Here is a 17,498-nt window from a genome sequence, read left to right as displayed (position 1 = left end):
AGTCAGGAATTTCTGTTTCACTATGATTAAATGTGTAATGCTATACACTGAACAGTAAACATATTTAATATGATTTTTTAGGTAAAGTTTGACACAGTATAAGAAATATCTTATAGATTTTTTGGTATTATTAAATGCTCTACCCCTAATTGGGTAATCATTAACTATGTTAAAGATCAATCTTCCTATGATATTTTTAGCACTGCAATGTGAAGCATAAACCTTAAAAATGCAATAAAAGTGCCAAGAATTTGAAACTTTAGAAGAAACCTTTTCAATATGTGATGGGATAAAAATCTTACAAAATGTGTTTGAAAGCAAAGTTCCACATCTCATTGAACAGTGTTCCTTGAAGTTGGACAGGTAAAGCAGGCCAAGAGAATTAACTGTCAGCAGACTTCTCTTGAGTGTTATGAATATGTCCCACTACTGTGAATGGATGCAGTGTTGTTGGCTATGAATGTCTTAAATTGACAGCATTGTAAGCTTATCCCATACTTTGCCTGTATGGTTTCCTGGTTGCTGGACATAATCATGTTATTCAAAGAATACACAGCAGTTGCTTATTACTTACTGATAGGAGATATTCTCTGCAGCCTTTTGAAACCTCTTGCATTTATGTCATGTGATTCTTAGACTCACCCATAATTCATTCAATCAGAAAATTATGTAAAGGTAGTAACTGCTTCAGTCAAGCTAAAAACATATTGGAAAGAAAGTCGATGCCATTTATAGAGGGATTTAGGGGTGTATGTTTGGAGTCCTTCACCAAACTTCAATGTAAAATTGAACTTTAATTTTTAATTGAGAGAGGACATTGAATACAACTTCTTTCAAGGTAAGGTTTACAAAATAAATGTATTTTAGTTTGTTACACTGCAAGGTTAGCTTTTTCTATTTACTTCACCCTCCTGTTAACTCTCACTTAATTCTTTTTGATAGCTTTTTAATTACATCTTTTGAGGCCTAATTGTGCAAGCATTCGGTTTTAATTAAATTTAAAAATAACATATTGTACTTTGCATAAGATTGTTTTGTATGCCATTTTATGCAATTACACACAGGCGACATGCAATCAACGAGCAGTTGTGAAGACAAAGATTGGAGTATACATTTAAAACTATTTATGTACTATGGGTAGAACAACTATTAATTTGACAGTCGAATTGTTGAGGTAAAATAGTCACAGTCACCATTACAAATATTAATAAATCATTATGGGAACGCTTCCCACAAGCATATGTAGCAAACGTGAACCATCTCAGAGACCACCATTCACAGTAGAGCAAGAAACAGAGCAAATCCATCGCAAAGCCCCTCTAGAGAAGGCGGCTTTATTTATTTATTTATTTATTTTTTGTCGTGCATTTACACTAGAAGAAAAAGAACCTAAGCTGTCTCAAAGTCGGCTTAAAAGTGGCTAGTGTAAACAGGATATATATATATATATATATATATATATATATATATATATATATATTATATATAGATATATATATATATATATATATATAAACCATAAGCTTCACAATCATTTTCTGTTTCAACTCAAAAAGCTGAATACAATTAAAATACTATCATTACTAGTTCACTAGTAATAGGGGTGTGTCGATACTTGTATTTTCTGACTAATTGCCTTTAAGAAATTTGAAGTTGTTAGGTATTACTTAAATAGAATAAAACATGTTAATTACTCAACACAAAACAATGCAGTCAATAATTATCAATACAAATCTGAGAATTTTATTTAATATAGAAACTGTCATAATCAAACTAAGGAAAACTAATTTCTATTTTATAAGTAATTATTTGTATGACCTTTCTTTTATCCTTTTGATATTAAATATTTTATTCACTTCCCTTAGTTTCCTTAGAAATGCATCCTCTCTGCAGTGAATTGGGTGATTGTAGTCCTGGGCAAGATGTAATCTCTGATTAAACTCAACAAAGAAATACGTATCCCAGTTTCCACAGCTGTAGCTCAAGTTTATGAAAAGGAAAGGTCACATTTATGTGGCAAATCAGTTTCATCGTATGAGAGGATAATTAGCTTTCAATCGTCTTTTAAAACACTCGATGCAGAAGTTAATCACCATTGATGGGCACTCAATTGTAAAGGTGAGGGGAAAGTGAGCTTTTTTTTTTTGAAATCAACACATTTATAAATAAGCAGGTTTTGATTTATGTAATACAGCTGACAAATATATATTTTAAAAGGCAATTAGGGGCACTCCTCTAGCTACTACTAGAAACTTGCAGATTTGCCGTCCTTGTCAACCCAGTCGCAACACACATCACACAATGACATAGCGGATGTACAATTAGTCGACTACCAGTTTCTGGTCAACTCACTTTTCCATTCAACTAGTGGACTATAAGGTTATACTACTTATTACATGCTGTGTCTAGTTTTACACAACAGTGCCAATTGCTTGTGATCCAAAAGTAACTCCTATAGGTATTACTTATGGTCACTCTGTTTATTGTTTTATTGCAGCACATTGCAATGTCAGGTTACAGGCTGGTTCAAAACCCTCTTCACCAGTGAAGCATGGAGTAAAGAAAATGGCTGTCTGGCACCTTGAGAATGGCTGTCTGGCAGTGGTGCTATTATAGCATTACCACAGCACGGCAAATCTATAGCAATGACCAGCACCTGGCAAACTACAGCTTTTGTCAGATGTTTTACGGCATTCAGATCAATCTGGTTTGCAGTTTGGTGCCATGATAATGCAACAGCGATCAAGGTGTCAGTCATACAATCCCTATGGACAACTGTAGCTAAACCAAAGGCAAGTGACAAATAAAGCAGGAGGAACTGTATTATCACACCCAGATGCTATCGCAGGATGAACCAGATGGAGTTGGAGAGCTTTATCCCTTTCATAAAATTACATTAAGGGAATACATTGTATAGTTGATTGTAGCCAGTCTGTAGTAAAAAAAATATGGTTGTGTGAATAGGTTGTGCTATGCTACGTCAAAAGCAATTTAAAAATAAAAAATAATTCTTAACTTTTTAAATACTCAACAGCCATTTTCTTTGACATTTTCACCTTTGCAATTAGTTGGTGTGTAGGCCACACATCTTACTTTTATTCGTGTTTGATCAACGCTAAAACGGCAATGTATTCCACAAGTGCAGTAACTGAGATAACAAATGAATGACAGCTGGATAATTGCATGATTAGTTAGGCAGTAATTTATCTATGTTTGAATCACAGTCACACCAAGTTTCAATACCCATAGTTTTATATACTATATTATAATCACCTCTATGTAGTAACTGGAAAACATATGTTTGGGGTTCCGCATTCTGATGCTAATAAGGTCGTGGCCATTGTAATATGACACTCTTGAAACCTGCCTTAAAAATAGATTATTCCATTTATTCTAATTTGACTATAATAGGGTGAGCTGTGCCACTGAAACACTGAAACTTAATATTTTACACTGTATTGGTTGAATATTAAAGCTCATACATCATATAGTAGTTTAGACAATTCACAATTGCTATTTAAGGCGGCCCAGGGACGACTTAAAGCCACCTTAAATCATATGTGAACGCTCCAAGAAAGAAAAGGCAGCCCAGGGCCGGCCCAGATTTAGCCCTTTACATATGTATGAACGCAAATCAGACTAGGCCGGCCGTTTCGTATCATAAGACCAATGTGGTTGCCCAGCTCAGTAGACACTCCCATACTCCCAAGCACGTGAAAGGTAAATAGAAATCTGAACACTCTGCTAGCCAAGACGGAAGTGGATCAATATTGAAAGGTAATTGTTTCAACTTTAATTATAAAAATATTAAATAAATTTAAAAAATCTAGCAGGTTAACGTTCAGGTTGTTTCTTTCACATAATATACGAGCTGCAGTGCGTTCATAATTATGCTTAACTTGGCACAATTACCCTTCCTGTTATTTAGTAAGAGATAAATATAAAAGCTGCAGGATTGTGGATCTCAATAATGATACATAATGCTGATGGACTTGGCATATTCAGCTACCATTGCTTTTTCTGCACGTAGCGATATACATTGCTACAGAAGTATGTATCATTAATTTAAAATGCTTGCTTTTACACACAGATAGAAAATAGAGGTGCTGTAATATTTCAATGCCTGTTATTGTGATTATTATTGCTATTCTACTGGTGACACAGCAGTGGTTTATTATGTATTGTGCATGTTGTTGAGCAAAGTGTATTTGATATCATACAGGAGAGACCGGGGACAGTAGTAACATGGGACGGTTGTAACACATTGAATTTTTCCAAAGCAAACTACAGTGCCATCACTCACTCAGAAGCAAACTAGAGTGCCATCACTCACCTGGCACATGCCCAGTTCAGGTCTCTGTCTGCCTGTGGAAGAGGAGCTGTCTGTGCCAAAGCCCTGATATTTTATCTACAAAAATCTATTTTTGGTCTAGTAGAGTACATTATTTCCCCAATTTTCTTTTTGTGATATATACTTATGTTATCCAGTTTATGAATCCAGGCTTTTAGCATTCTCATCCCTGATCTCTGTACTTATAATTTACACAATTGGTTGCTCTTAGTTTTGTTGTTTCTTGCTGCAACACTAAGTTTAGTAATGGCTCCCTGGATTGGGGCCAGTTGTAACACGTTACATTGACCTCATACACTATTAGCTCAACTATATTTGGGCACATGAATCTTGCACTGAAGGAAACATAATAATAATAATAATAATAATAAATAATAATAATAATAATAATAATAATAATAATAATAATAATATATTTATTTTTATAGTGCTTTTCATAGTGGACCACAATTTAAACAAGTTAAGGCATCTTAGGGCAGGGGTAGGCAATTTTGGCTCTTCCAATCAATGCCACTGCAGGACTTAGTTCCAACCTTATGCATAAACTTGTTTAAATTGTCAAAGTAAATAAAGGATTGTGTTCTTGGTAACGTCAGAAGCTGATAGTGCCTATCTTACTGTTGGTTGGATTCACAGTCCCTGAAAAGCACTAAATCTTAGACTACCAGATTTTAAGAAAGGTCGTTTAAGATTAGCGTTCCTCGGGTCTGTGAAACAAGCTACTTATTTGCATAATTTACAGAAAAAACAGAAGTGTAAGAAATTGTCACTAAACTTCTCCAGCTGTTTGGAACTATTCAGAATTGTTCATAGTCCAAGAACAAGCACCTCTTAATGTCTTTCCAGTGGTTATAAACGTACAACATGTTTAGCCTAGCAGTGCCAAACCAGTAGCAGCATTTCATAGAAAATGCTTGTAGTAAGTGTGCTGTCATTCTAGTGCAAGAGAAGTGATTGAACAAATCGGGGCTGCCCATTGGCCTCAAGTCATCAGATGTAAATAAGCAATGCATTAGAGCACAGGTTAGCTAATCTGAAGACACTTGTATTAGTGGGTAAAGCTTCCTGACTAAGGTAGACTTAAAAAAAAAAAAAAAAAGAAATGGGAGTTCAAAAATGTTATTAGGCCTGGCAGAGAACACTGGTTAATGTTATATTGCTTCAGTATCATATATATCATTAGATTGACTGGGATTATGTGTAGGGATTGGACAAGCACATTTCAAACCCTACCCTACCCTGTTAAATGGTTGTTGGGCCATGACCAGGAGATGCATCTTTGTACATTACATTAACAAATGAATCAGTTATATGAGGGAAAGTCCATTTACACACAAGTGTGTGGTACATGTTTAGGGTTTTTTTTTTTTTTTTTAAATACATATAATTTGTCAATTTTTTTTTAAAACTAGCATTATCAGGTGGATTCTAAAATTATATTTTTTGTTATTTTTTAATGAGTGACGTTGAGTATGTTCGGTTGGAATTCAGCTCAGGAAGCAACTAGCATTTGTGAACCACTGCTAAAGTATATGTGTGCAGCCATCAGTACACTGTGGCGCAAAAACATCATTTTATGCAGGACCAATGGCATAACTCATTAGCTGTGCTCTGTATAGGTATGAATTTGGCCAAGAATGGATAGTTTACAAAATCCTAAACAGTTACTCTAAAGGTATTCCTATGATACGTCTATTATAGAGTTATTATTAAATCAGATGTTCCCTGCACTAAAGTTTTAGATTTTTTTTTTATGTAAATTGAAACTTTACAGCACAAATAGAATTAAAATTGTGTTTCCAGAAGTGTGTATGGAACACTGTTAAAACATGTCGATTTTGAAATGCCTCCGTCTGTTATGCACTGTCGCCTTTAAACGTTAAAAAGTACTACATTGTTTCACTAACATATAGTACACATTTCCTCGTGGTTGACTAATACATATGAAAACAAGTATGAATCCTATTATATGCTAAGTACAAATGTATTGTTTATAAACAAAGCAGATTGGATGTATGACGTGGTGTACAATTTAAATCGACAAAACATTAGGATTGCGTTTTTTTCGGTTACCAACCATGCCTGTATTAACATTAGTTAAACAATGAGCATGTATTTATTAAATAGGGATAATGAAGAAAAGCATTTTGTACTTGGTAAGCATTTACTGAATAAACTTGCTTTTAGTACAGATTAACTTTTACATGAACACTGTAAATAGAGAAATTAACGGCAGATTTTTTTATGGAATCTTAACAGATTTTTTTTTTTTTTTTTCTCGGTCCGAACTAATAAAAAAATTAATAAATTGCAACGACTATCGCTGTAGCTCATTTACAACCGCTGCTCTGACTGACAGCGAGTCTGGCAACACCTCACCGTCGGCTGGAAGATCCCTCTTGATTTCTATCATATATACATAATTTCGTGTAGCCTACTTTTCACAATGATACCTACTCATTCAAAAATAAAGACCACGTAAAAATATGAACACATAGCATACAGTAATATATACATATGTAGCCAAATATCACAAATTAATGTAATTTAACGGTCTCTGCATTGGGGCTTTGGCAGATATTCCAAGTAATTAGGGTTTAGTTTGGTTTGTAGTACATGCATGTTTCTCAAAACTTTATAAAACAATACAATTGAATGCCATTACAGGTCAGTGGTTTAAATGTTATTAAAGGATGCCATGTAGGTGCGTATGTGTGGCCTTACAGCCGGCACGCCTTCCATTTCCACATCAGCAGCAGTCAGTCTGGGCGGGTGGGTAGAGAGAGATAGACAGAGATACAGATATCAGGATGGAATTAAGTTTTGCTACATATGCCAGGATGTTGGGTCTTAAGGCTTGTGCACTGATTCTAAACGAGTCTATGTATAATAAAACTACCATAACCTTAGTACATACCGCAAAATAGATCAGAGCCAGTAGATCCAATTCCATGACAGACAGACACTTTCTCCCACTCCCTCAACACCCACCCACACAGAGTGCAATACAAGACAGTCAAGAATTAGGGTTCAGTTCCAGCTGATTTTATTTCCTTCTTGAAAAAAAGTTATTTACAGAAGTATTTCAACAATCTGACAGGCAGTGGACTTGATACAATTAGCTGGCATGATTTTTTTTTTTTTTTTTTTTTTTTTTTTTTTTTTTAATATTTCTTTTTTAATAAAACGTTGTTATGGCAGGATCATGAGACAAAACACTATTCTACACTGCATATTGCACAGAATGAATTAAAATAAAGTTAAAATATATATTTATATTAAAAATCAATTGAACAACCACCTTAAACGCAAACAAGGGGGTCTAAAGATAGCTGTTCTAGTGCCTGTCATGTTATACCGTAACGTACAGAAAACACACAATCTTCATTTGCTTATAATACACTTAAATGTACAACGTTCTTTTCACTATTCTTTTTTTTTTCTTTTTAAACACAACAGCTATAAACCTGAATCAGAAATACAAATGCTATTCACCATGCCATATGATACTAAAACAATTATATTTAGCCAACAATTAGAAAGGATTAAATATTCAAATACAAGAATGAGAAGCGCAGTACAGTGTCGCGAACTCAAGTCGGCATTTTGATATATCCAGTGGTTAAAACAGCGCTTTTGTAATAATAGGCGCCAAGAATGTGAGTTTAATAAAGCTACAGTATCTCCTTTTCATCAGATACAGACAGTATTAAAACGTAGAAACTGCAGTTGAAAATATTTGTGGGTTGTTTTTTTTTTTTTTGTTGTTGTTTTACTAAAAAGAGGGACTTTTGTAGTATCTTAAATGAGATGCTGTCCCTTTAAGAAGCCTGCAGATTGAATTGTGTGTAAACATGGGTAAAACGAGGTCGACTGTAAGAAAACAACCCTCCTTGTTCTTAAAGATCAGGAAATCCAAACAGCGACACACACCGACTGACACCCCCTTATATATTTTGTACAAAAATACACTGAGAAAATAATCAAACGTTTTCATCTCTTTTTAAAAGTGTCAAAAGTCTACATTTAAATATAAAAAATTAAAAGTTCAACTCTAGCCCTTCAGTGAAGGAGACAAACGGTGCAGGTATACACAACAAGACCTACCAAAAAACGAATTAAAAAAAAAAAAAAAAAAAAAAACTGTATAAATACATCCGTATATAAAATGGCACCGGATTACATTTACAAGGGAAAAATAACACGAGGATGAAACATCGGTAAGAAAAACGTTTTCGTCACTTAAATCTGAGAAACACGTGATCTGAGGAAATTTTGGTCCTGAATTGTACAGTAAGTATAAAGCCCAGCACAGATTTGAGTTGCGTTTGAATCCTAAAGATTTAAGAATGCAAAAGAGCTGGTGATTTTTGTAGGAATCAAACATAGCGCCATCTATCTGTTTTTAAATAATCCTAACACTAGTTTTTACTGCTCAGCAGTGTCTGAAATCTCAGGAAAGATATCTAGGATAGGATAACATGCTTTTTTATTATTATTAACCCACCTGTGAATATTCCAACACCAAACTGGTATAGAGAGAGAAAAAAACACTATTTTCTGGTCAAGTCAGACTTTTTCTGTTCCACTTTAGTAATGAAAATGTACTTAACGATTTTAAAGTTTTTCTTAAGTGTCCCTTTTAAGTAACATTGGTTAAAGTAGCCGACATAAACCCGCCTTCTTGTACGTGCAAATCAATTAGTTTTCCAGTTCAGACTGAGTGTTTATTTCAATAGGATCTCAGTCTCTCCTAATCAGGTCGCACATATCTTCCTCTCTTCTCTTGCCAAAGTCTGCTTAGGGCTGTTTTTTTCAGCATTTTGCAACTGAACCCCTTCCAGTACTCAATTTCTTGAAATAAACTCGCAGCGAGTTTAGATCGCTTTCTTTCTTAATGCTGGGTCGTCCCTGCAAGGTTCGGAGTCACCTTGGTTTTGGTGGGGGGGGAAGAGGGTTCACAATCCCTTTATTTATTTATTTTTATTCAGAGCAAAAAAAAAATTATTTATTTTGTCGCTCAATACGTGAAAACCAAGTTGGAAATAGTCGACTCCAGCCAGTCCCCCGAAATCATTTCGCTCACCTCGGGTGTACAATAATCTGGGAACTCAAAATGAGACCCTGACCCGGACTCAAAGTTAAAATCCAGATCCCTGTCCAAAACCGAGGAGCCAAAACTACCCAGCGACATGCTGTCGAAACCGGGACTTGGGTTCAGGTCCAGCAAGTCGTCTTCAAACTCTTCATCCGAGGAAGAGGAGTGCGAAGAAGCGGAGGAATGGGACCTTGAAGGAGTTGGTGAGGATGCTCGCATATTGGTGTACCTGTGGTGGTCCGAGGGAGAATTATGAGAATGTCCCTCTTGGCTGTTTGCCCCAGCACCGTCTTCATAGAGGCTCAGCGGGTCACTGGATTCCGTGGAGCTGCTGAGAGTCGGGCTGGCTGGGACTGACACAGAAGAGGGGCTGATTCCGTGGTTATTACCCCCAAAGATGTAAACCCTCTTCGTTTTCTTTTCTGGGATTTGCTTGGCTACAGACACCGACCTGGATTTGTAAAAGGAATGGTGATCTGTAGTAACTGCGTGAGAGACATGCTCAGGGAATGCAGACTTGCCCAGTAGTATCTTGTGCGGTTTGTTGGATGATTTAGTGCCGCTGCTCTTTTTCAATGAGAATTTAGTGTTAGCGCTGTTGCAGTTTGTGCTACCAATCTTCTCTCCTTTTTCCACAGGCTTGGAGTTGCTTGACTTCACCTTCTTTCTTGGCCGGTACTTGTAATCTGGATAGTCTGCCATGTGCTTGAGTCGCAGCCGCTCCGCCTCCCGAATGAACGGGATCTTGTCGTTGTCTTTAAGCAGCTTCCAGCGCTTGCCCAGTCTCTTGGAGATCTCAGCGTTATGCATGTCTGGCGACTGCTCCATAATCTTTCTTCTCTCAATCTGAGACCAGACCATGAAGGCGTTCATGGGTCTCTTGATGTGCCCGCTGGGTGTTTTGCACCAAGCCGGGTCTAATTTATCCCCTGCAGATCCTGGAGTCGGGGACGACGCCATGCCCAGGTCCACTGCTCCCGAGTCGGTAGATTCCCCTGCCTGCACCGCTTCCGTGTTCTCGGCGTTGTTCGTTTGCTGTACCATAGTTGATTCTGTATGTATTTATTTGTTCTTTTTAATAACTTGTGCAGTAAACTATCTGCTTTGAGTGACAGGGTCCAGGGTTTGTTTAGTTTGACAGTTAAACAAACTTGGCTAATAATTAACACTGAAAAGTCTCTGAGGTTCACTCTATTTTTGTTTTTGTTAGTAGTCCTTCGTTTGCTCAGCGTTTCATAAACAACGAGGAGAAAAGCAACAGCTCTCCTGTCAGAGTTATGTGGCGGTCCGACTGTTTGTCAGAGAATCGTCTTCCCCCCAAAAAATATCTGCAGTTCAGATTTCTGTCTGCTGAAGCCGCGTCCAGGTTCTGAAGCTTTTTGTCCCAGAGTGGTTCACATAACGGGCTCAAATATAACTCAGATGAGCGCCAGTCTTCGCTTCTGTTTACAGGACTGGAAAAAAAGCTTGTGCAATTACAGAATCTATACTGCTACACCGCTCTCTTTCCAACTTTCTGATATGGAACACTTTTTTGCATAGCCTTCCCTTTTTGTACCATGCGGGAAGAACAAGCGAGTTCAACTCTCTTATATTCCGCCTTCTATCTGCAACTTGAAGCAGGGTCTAATTCCGCCTCGCGCAGCTTTATCCTTTCCCACAGCTATTATGCCGACATGATATAACCAATCGGCTACTGTCTCCAGCCTTCCTTGTGCCAAACCACGCCTTGTCTCTTGTCATTGGCTGGGCGGGGAATCTAATAATAATCAGCGCATGCAATGAGGAGCTTTAGTTCTGACCTCATTCGAGTGTACACTGCAAACTTAGCATTAAAGGAACACGGGTTTCTACTTTTTAGTGATGCATGAAACAAGTATTATGTTTTAAGCATCTATACTTGAAACCCGACTAATACCACCCGAATATATTGTTTTGCTTTGAAGAGGGCGCGCTCGTTTAACAATGCATGTTTTGTTTCGTTTTATGTTGTGTACCAACGCTGAGACCAACTCCGGACAGTCAGTCATAGCTGTGCATGTGCATTCTAATCTGCACTTATAATTATAAAAAATAAATAAATAAAATAATGCACACACCAATATAGAAATTGGCTAATACTTGGTACGTGAGAGTGTTGCAAAGCGTATAGATCGGCTCTACAAAAGCTGATGCATTGAGCAGCAATAGACTTCCCTACACAGTGCTGTAGATCTAGATCTGCGTGCTCGTCTGGCTGTTTATACCGGTAACTGCTTTTCTGACTCCAGTAAGACGGCCTCCAGTGGGCGGTGTGAAGTGAAGATGGGGGCGGTTGTAAAGCTTCACATGCAAAGAGACCAAAACAACATGCTTGCATTCACAGCGCGCACGCACACAAACACACACACACACACACACACACACACACACACACACACACACACACACATATTCTTGTGTATCAGTGTTATTATGCTATGCTGCGATGTTATGGCAGGGGAGACAGAAAAGTAAATATATACATACAAGCCAAAGATGTAAGTATTTGTGCAAAATAATTTAGAAAATATACACAGCGACAACTAACTTACAATTTAGTTCCATGCCTGTGCTTTGTTTTTTAATGCAGTCAGATAATTCCAAGCCAAGCTATGACAACTGGGGAAAATATATATATATATATATATATATATATATATATATATATATATATATATATATATATATATATATATATACACACACACACACACACAATCTACTGCACAGTTCTTGTCTGGAAATTATTAGGAGAGCATAACTGTGACGCTAGATGGCAGAGCAGAGCCTCAACAACAAAATAGACGAGAAGGAACAAGACCTGCATTTCGTATGTGCTTGGCTTGTTGGGTGATGGGAATTGCATAATGTTACATAGACTGAGTAAGCATGGAAATGTATACAAATGAGTTATTATTTTACTGTAGTCACACAATTTGGAAATAATTTCTTCAGGGAAAATATGGGCTACTTCGCAATACTGATACGGAAAACATTACTCAGTAATCTGAAGGATTGTACTATCAACACAGGAAATAATTTTATGATTAAGACGTCAGTAGTGATAGGGTCATGGTTTTTTTTAAATTATTATCCGAATGCCGCTTTCTATTCTTAACATTAGTGTCATGTCGTCCATGTGCTTTTGTAAGTTTTGCATTTAAACACTATTATATTGTATAACCGAAAACGTAATATTTACAACTACATTTAAACAAAATAAATTGTGGACGTGTATGAGTTAAAAAAAAAAAAAAAAAAAAAAAATGCAACACACAAGCACCTGAACTAGAGTGGAACGGAACGTTACATTGTAATTGCTCCGGACACGGTGTCCTGCAACACTACAGGAGAAGGGGAACTTGCTAGATCGGGAAAGCGACCAAGTTCTGAAGAAAATAGCTTGAAGATTAGAACGAACAATGGCTAGAAGCTTTGTTGGGTTTTTTTTTTGTTTTTATCAAAGCACCTGTTGAGGGTTTCAGGTTTTACCAGTTACCAGCACCTGGCAAATAGTCAACCAAAATGTATACGTGGCCAATGAAAACTAAGTCCTGGAAGAAAAGGGGCTTGTTAAAAGAATAAACAGGACGCTTTCATTTTTAAGGGTAAAAGAAAAGCACTAATATATCAGCTGTCATAATGTAACCCCTATACCGTAACGAAGTGTAAGGGTTGTTGAACACCATGTTTAATTATTGAACTCAATATGAACATATGATGAACACAAATATACACTTATTTGCGTGCAGAAGGGAACGTATGCTTCACACACGAGTGCATTCTGTGATCGTTTACCAGCGTTTGGTTAAGTGTTGGGAAGGGAGTGTTTCTTGGCTTGTGAACTTCGGCGTCTATGGTTTGTGTTGGCGTGTGCAGCAGCTGCCACGCGAGTGCAGGCCGACTAGAAGAGTGTGGCGCGTGCCAGCTCAAGGCTGCAGCAGGTGCGGAGCGCAATCGCTTGATAATAGAGAAAGAAGCAGCTCAGGTAAACACTGCATCCCAGATTCAGATGGAAGGCAATTGTAAAAAACATTAGTACAAAAGCCTCTTTATCTACAGGTAATTTATCTATCCAAGATAATAGCAAGGGCATATTTACCGTATGAACGTTGCCTATTAGCTTTGTCTGGAAAAAAGGGTGTTTTAGAGAAATAAAATGCAGGCAGATGACAAAGTGGGTGTGAATATGTTTTTTATAACGATGCCTTTATCTATATATTAATTGTAAACAGTTGCAAACATGTCCACATTCCTTTGTATATAATGCATGCATTTTTATTTTCCATCAATGAGTTTTTTGCCTGCAAAAACTTAATTAAGTTTAAATTAAATTAAATCCTCTTGACGTATACATTTCATTAACACCTTTAAAAACATTTACAAAACAATCAACCAAAATTATTATCAGTTTTCTACACTGGAGAAACAAAAACAGGTTTACACACATATTCAGCAAATGTGCTACCAGCTGTAGTTTATACTTTATTAAGTTTCTTATTGATCTAGCCCGCTTCACATTTTGAATACCTTTGAGATTAGGTTGGATTTTTGTACCATACAATTTTTTTTTTTCTTTTGTTGAGAAAACCATATCTTGGTGTTACCAATGGATAAAGGAGTCTGGTATGAAAGTAAGGAGCATGTCATTCGGTAAGACTAACAATGGGACTGGGTGAATGACATTGGTCTCAGAGAAGAACATATCAGCAGAGACTGACTTTCAGGTTAAAGTACATTTTGATCATTATGTGGTTCATGACATTTTTTTCTAAACAATATGACATACACATTACACATATTGGTATAAACAATATGTATTTGCAAGTCAGGTAGGGGGTTCTTTGCATAGGAACATAACATAACTTTGAAGGTAAGCTTGTGATTAATACAATGAAATGTCTAATTACAGTAGTGATTGTTCTCTTGCTGTGCAGCACAACCATGTCAATCCTTAAGAAGCAGACAATATGCCCTGCGACATGATCGCATTATAAGTTTGCAAGAAAGGCACTGTATATGTAAAACATCTTTGCTAGTTGTCAAATTAAATATAATTCTAATTTCGTTGTCTGGATAACTATATAAGAGAAAACCTTATTCATCTGATTAAAATAAGGCACACACGTATAGTTCTACATCTTATACAAAACAATTATATACATGTAATGCAATTTCATACTGTGCTCTGTGACTCTTGAACTATTGCCCTGACATCCTTACACCACCCGGCAATAGTCTCCCTCTGACATGTGATTGGTTCACATCATTGTTAATCCCATCCTTGTTCAAAGAAACACCCTCCACCTCCACTCCTAACAACGAAAATGGCTGAATGAAGAAAAAAAAGCAGCGATTCTGTGATTTAACAGAAAATGAATTACAAAACATACTGCAAAAGACAGAAAAAAACTTTGCGGTATGAAGTTCAAAAACATTTTCTGTTATTTATTTATATTATTTAGTTATTTACTTATGCTGTGTCAGCTATTTTTAAACAAAATACTGTAAAGGCATAAATATTTATAACCAAAATATTTGGCAAATCACACTCATAAAACCTATTTTGCTCCAGAAATGTTGACGACCTGTTACACTGGTAGTAGTAAATTACTTCATTGTATGTACAGCACTAAGATATTCATGCCAAAAATGTTAGATTTTTTCATATGTGAAAAACATAATAAAAGGCTCACAAATATTTACAGCTTTACATTATATAAAGTCATATTTACTATCCAACCTTGCCTCTCATTATTTTGATTGACTCATATATTAAATATGTGCTTCAGCCTCAGCTCATATTGGAAAATTAAATGCCCCTGAGCTGCGTACTGGGTATTCTACCCTCTGAAAAAATATGAATTACGCATGATATTTAAATTTAATGTGTAAAGAATAGGTATAGCAATTATCTGGAGCTGTGTGTATATATACAGGTGGTGATGGAATGATTGGTTGTCAATTAACCCCTGGTTACGCCCTGTAAAAGAACAAAGGAATGAATGTTTGGTGTGGGTTGTGTAGGAGAGCGTGGAGCAGAGAAGGAGTGTAAGAGAGAGAGAGTAATGTGGGAGAAAAGTACCGTGATACCTGTGCTTAGGTGCTGTTTTATTTATTTGAAGAGTTCTGTGTATTGTTTTTGTTAAAACTGTTATTTTGTTCCTGTGTGTTTTTTTATAATAATAAAAGTATGCAAAAGCGACTTAACTGCAATTTCTGTGTCTGGGTTGCTATTTCTGCCGCTAGCCAGCCTGGACTGTCAGTCATGTTACCACACTATATATATATATATATATATATATATATATATATATATATATATATATATATATATATATATATATATATATATATATATATATATATATATAAAATAAAAAACAACCACAAACATGGACATTAAATACTTTTGTATTCTAGATTGCTACTTCCAATCAATCAATATTTTATGCAGCGCCTTTCATAGTGGACCACAATCACAAAGCGCTTTACAAGATGCAGTAACAAGAAGAACATTTACTTTGTCAGAACATTTCAATACTGTACAGCAGATTACTTATAAACCTTCTAATCTTATGTTTTTATTTCCCAAAGTGATACTAAATTGAGTAGATGTCAAATTTATGACTTCTAAATATGAGTAATATTGAACCAGAGTGTAATAATAACCAACAGATATTATCACAATCATGTCTCCATTGACTCCCAAGACATTTCAACCTGGTGATAATAAGCTGAAGGTGACATTAACAGGATTAATATATTAGGCAGGTGTGACTTTATTTTCAAAAACTATGCTAAAGTCTGGCATAGACGCACAGGCTATAGTACATTTCCAAATGAGGCTGGTTAACTAAAATTGCAGCAAGCAACCAAATGGCTGTGGTAGTTTTAGTCTGAAGACTGTAATTCACTTCAATCATAGAGATTATTAATTTTATACTGATACTGTGGAATTCCTGCCTAGACATGTTTGTGATGGAGAGACTTCACTTTTTCATATTTACACTGCAGACTTGTTTGTTCAAGAGGACCTATGGTTAGGTGTAATTTGTGCCTTGTTTGCACATCTTCTTGGGGTGCTTGCACTACAAAATGTTCGAGTTGCATCGTACTATTACCTTGATGTATTTGTTCAATGATGGGCTGTCTGTTGTGAATGTCTAATAGAACCGTGCAAAGTTCTTTAATCCAAAAGGGTTTGGTACTTTTAAACTTACCTTTTGTTTAAATACTTTTTTAAAAGCCCACTTTAATTTTTATTACAGTTTGGTAATCATAATTTTTTCTTGATAGTTCAAAAGCAGGTTTAAAGCGACTCAACTATGCACGAAAACATAGGAACTGGGGTGCAGAAAAATGGCAGCAGGTGCTCTGGACTGATGAGTCAAAATTTGCAATATTTGGCTGTAGCAGAAGGCAGTTTGTTTGACAAAGGGCTGGACAGCGGTACACGAATGAGTGTCTGCAGGCAACAGTGAAACATGGTGGAGGTTCCGTGCAAGTTTGAGGCTGCATTTCTGCAAATGGAGTTGGGGATTTGGTCAGAATTAATGGTCTCCTTAATGCTGAGAAGTACAGGCAGATACTTATCCATCATGCAATACCATCAGGGAGGCATCTGATTGGCCCCAAATTTATTCTGCAGCATGACAACGACCCCAAACATACAGCGAAAGTCATTAAGAACTATCTTCAGCGTAAGAAGAACAAGGAGTCCTGGAAGTGATAGTATGGCCCCCACAGAGCCCTGATCTCAACATCATCAAGTCTGTCTGGGATTACGTGAAGAGAGAGAAGCAGCTGAGGCTGACAAAATCCACAGAAGAACTGTGGTTAGTTCTGCAAGATGTTTGGGACAACCTACCTGCCGAGTTCCTTCAAAAACTGTGTGCAAGTGTACCTAGAAGAATTGATGCTGTTTTGAAGGCAAAGGGTGGTCACACCAAATATTGATTTGATGTAGATTTTTCTTTATATATATATATATATATATATATATATATATATATATATTATATATAA

General features: G+C 36.4%; 1 protein-coding gene across 1 annotated transcript; it reads right to left on the bottom strand.

Moving 5' to 3' along the window:
- Positions 1 to 7,380: 7,380 nt before the first annotated feature.
- LOC121314811 (transcription factor SOX-4-like) lies at positions 7,381 to 11,090 on the bottom strand. Its single transcript, XM_041248500.1, has one exon. It carries the CDS (start codon positions 10,491 to 10,493, stop codon positions 9,372 to 9,374), a length of 1,122 nt encoding a protein of 373 aa, XP_041104434.1. The 5' UTR covers positions 10,494 to 11,090; the 3' UTR covers positions 7,381 to 9,371.
- Between the last annotated feature and the right edge of the window lie 6,408 nt (positions 11,091 to 17,498).

This window comes from Polyodon spathula, chromosome 4, assembly GCF_017654505.1.
Source record: "Polyodon spathula isolate WHYD16114869_AA chromosome 4, ASM1765450v1, whole genome shotgun sequence".
Taxonomy (NCBI): Eukaryota; Metazoa; Chordata; class Actinopteri; order Acipenseriformes; family Polyodontidae; genus Polyodon; species Polyodon spathula.
The sequence above is the reverse complement of the archived record's forward strand: the minus strand, read 5'-3'. Positions and strand labels throughout refer to the sequence as shown.

Bases quoted from the DNA above. Each gene is read 5' to 3' on its own strand.
- LOC121314811 (XM_041248500.1), bottom strand. From the start codon at position 10,493: ATGGTACAGCAAACGAACAACGCCGAGAACACGGAAGCGGTGCAGGCA.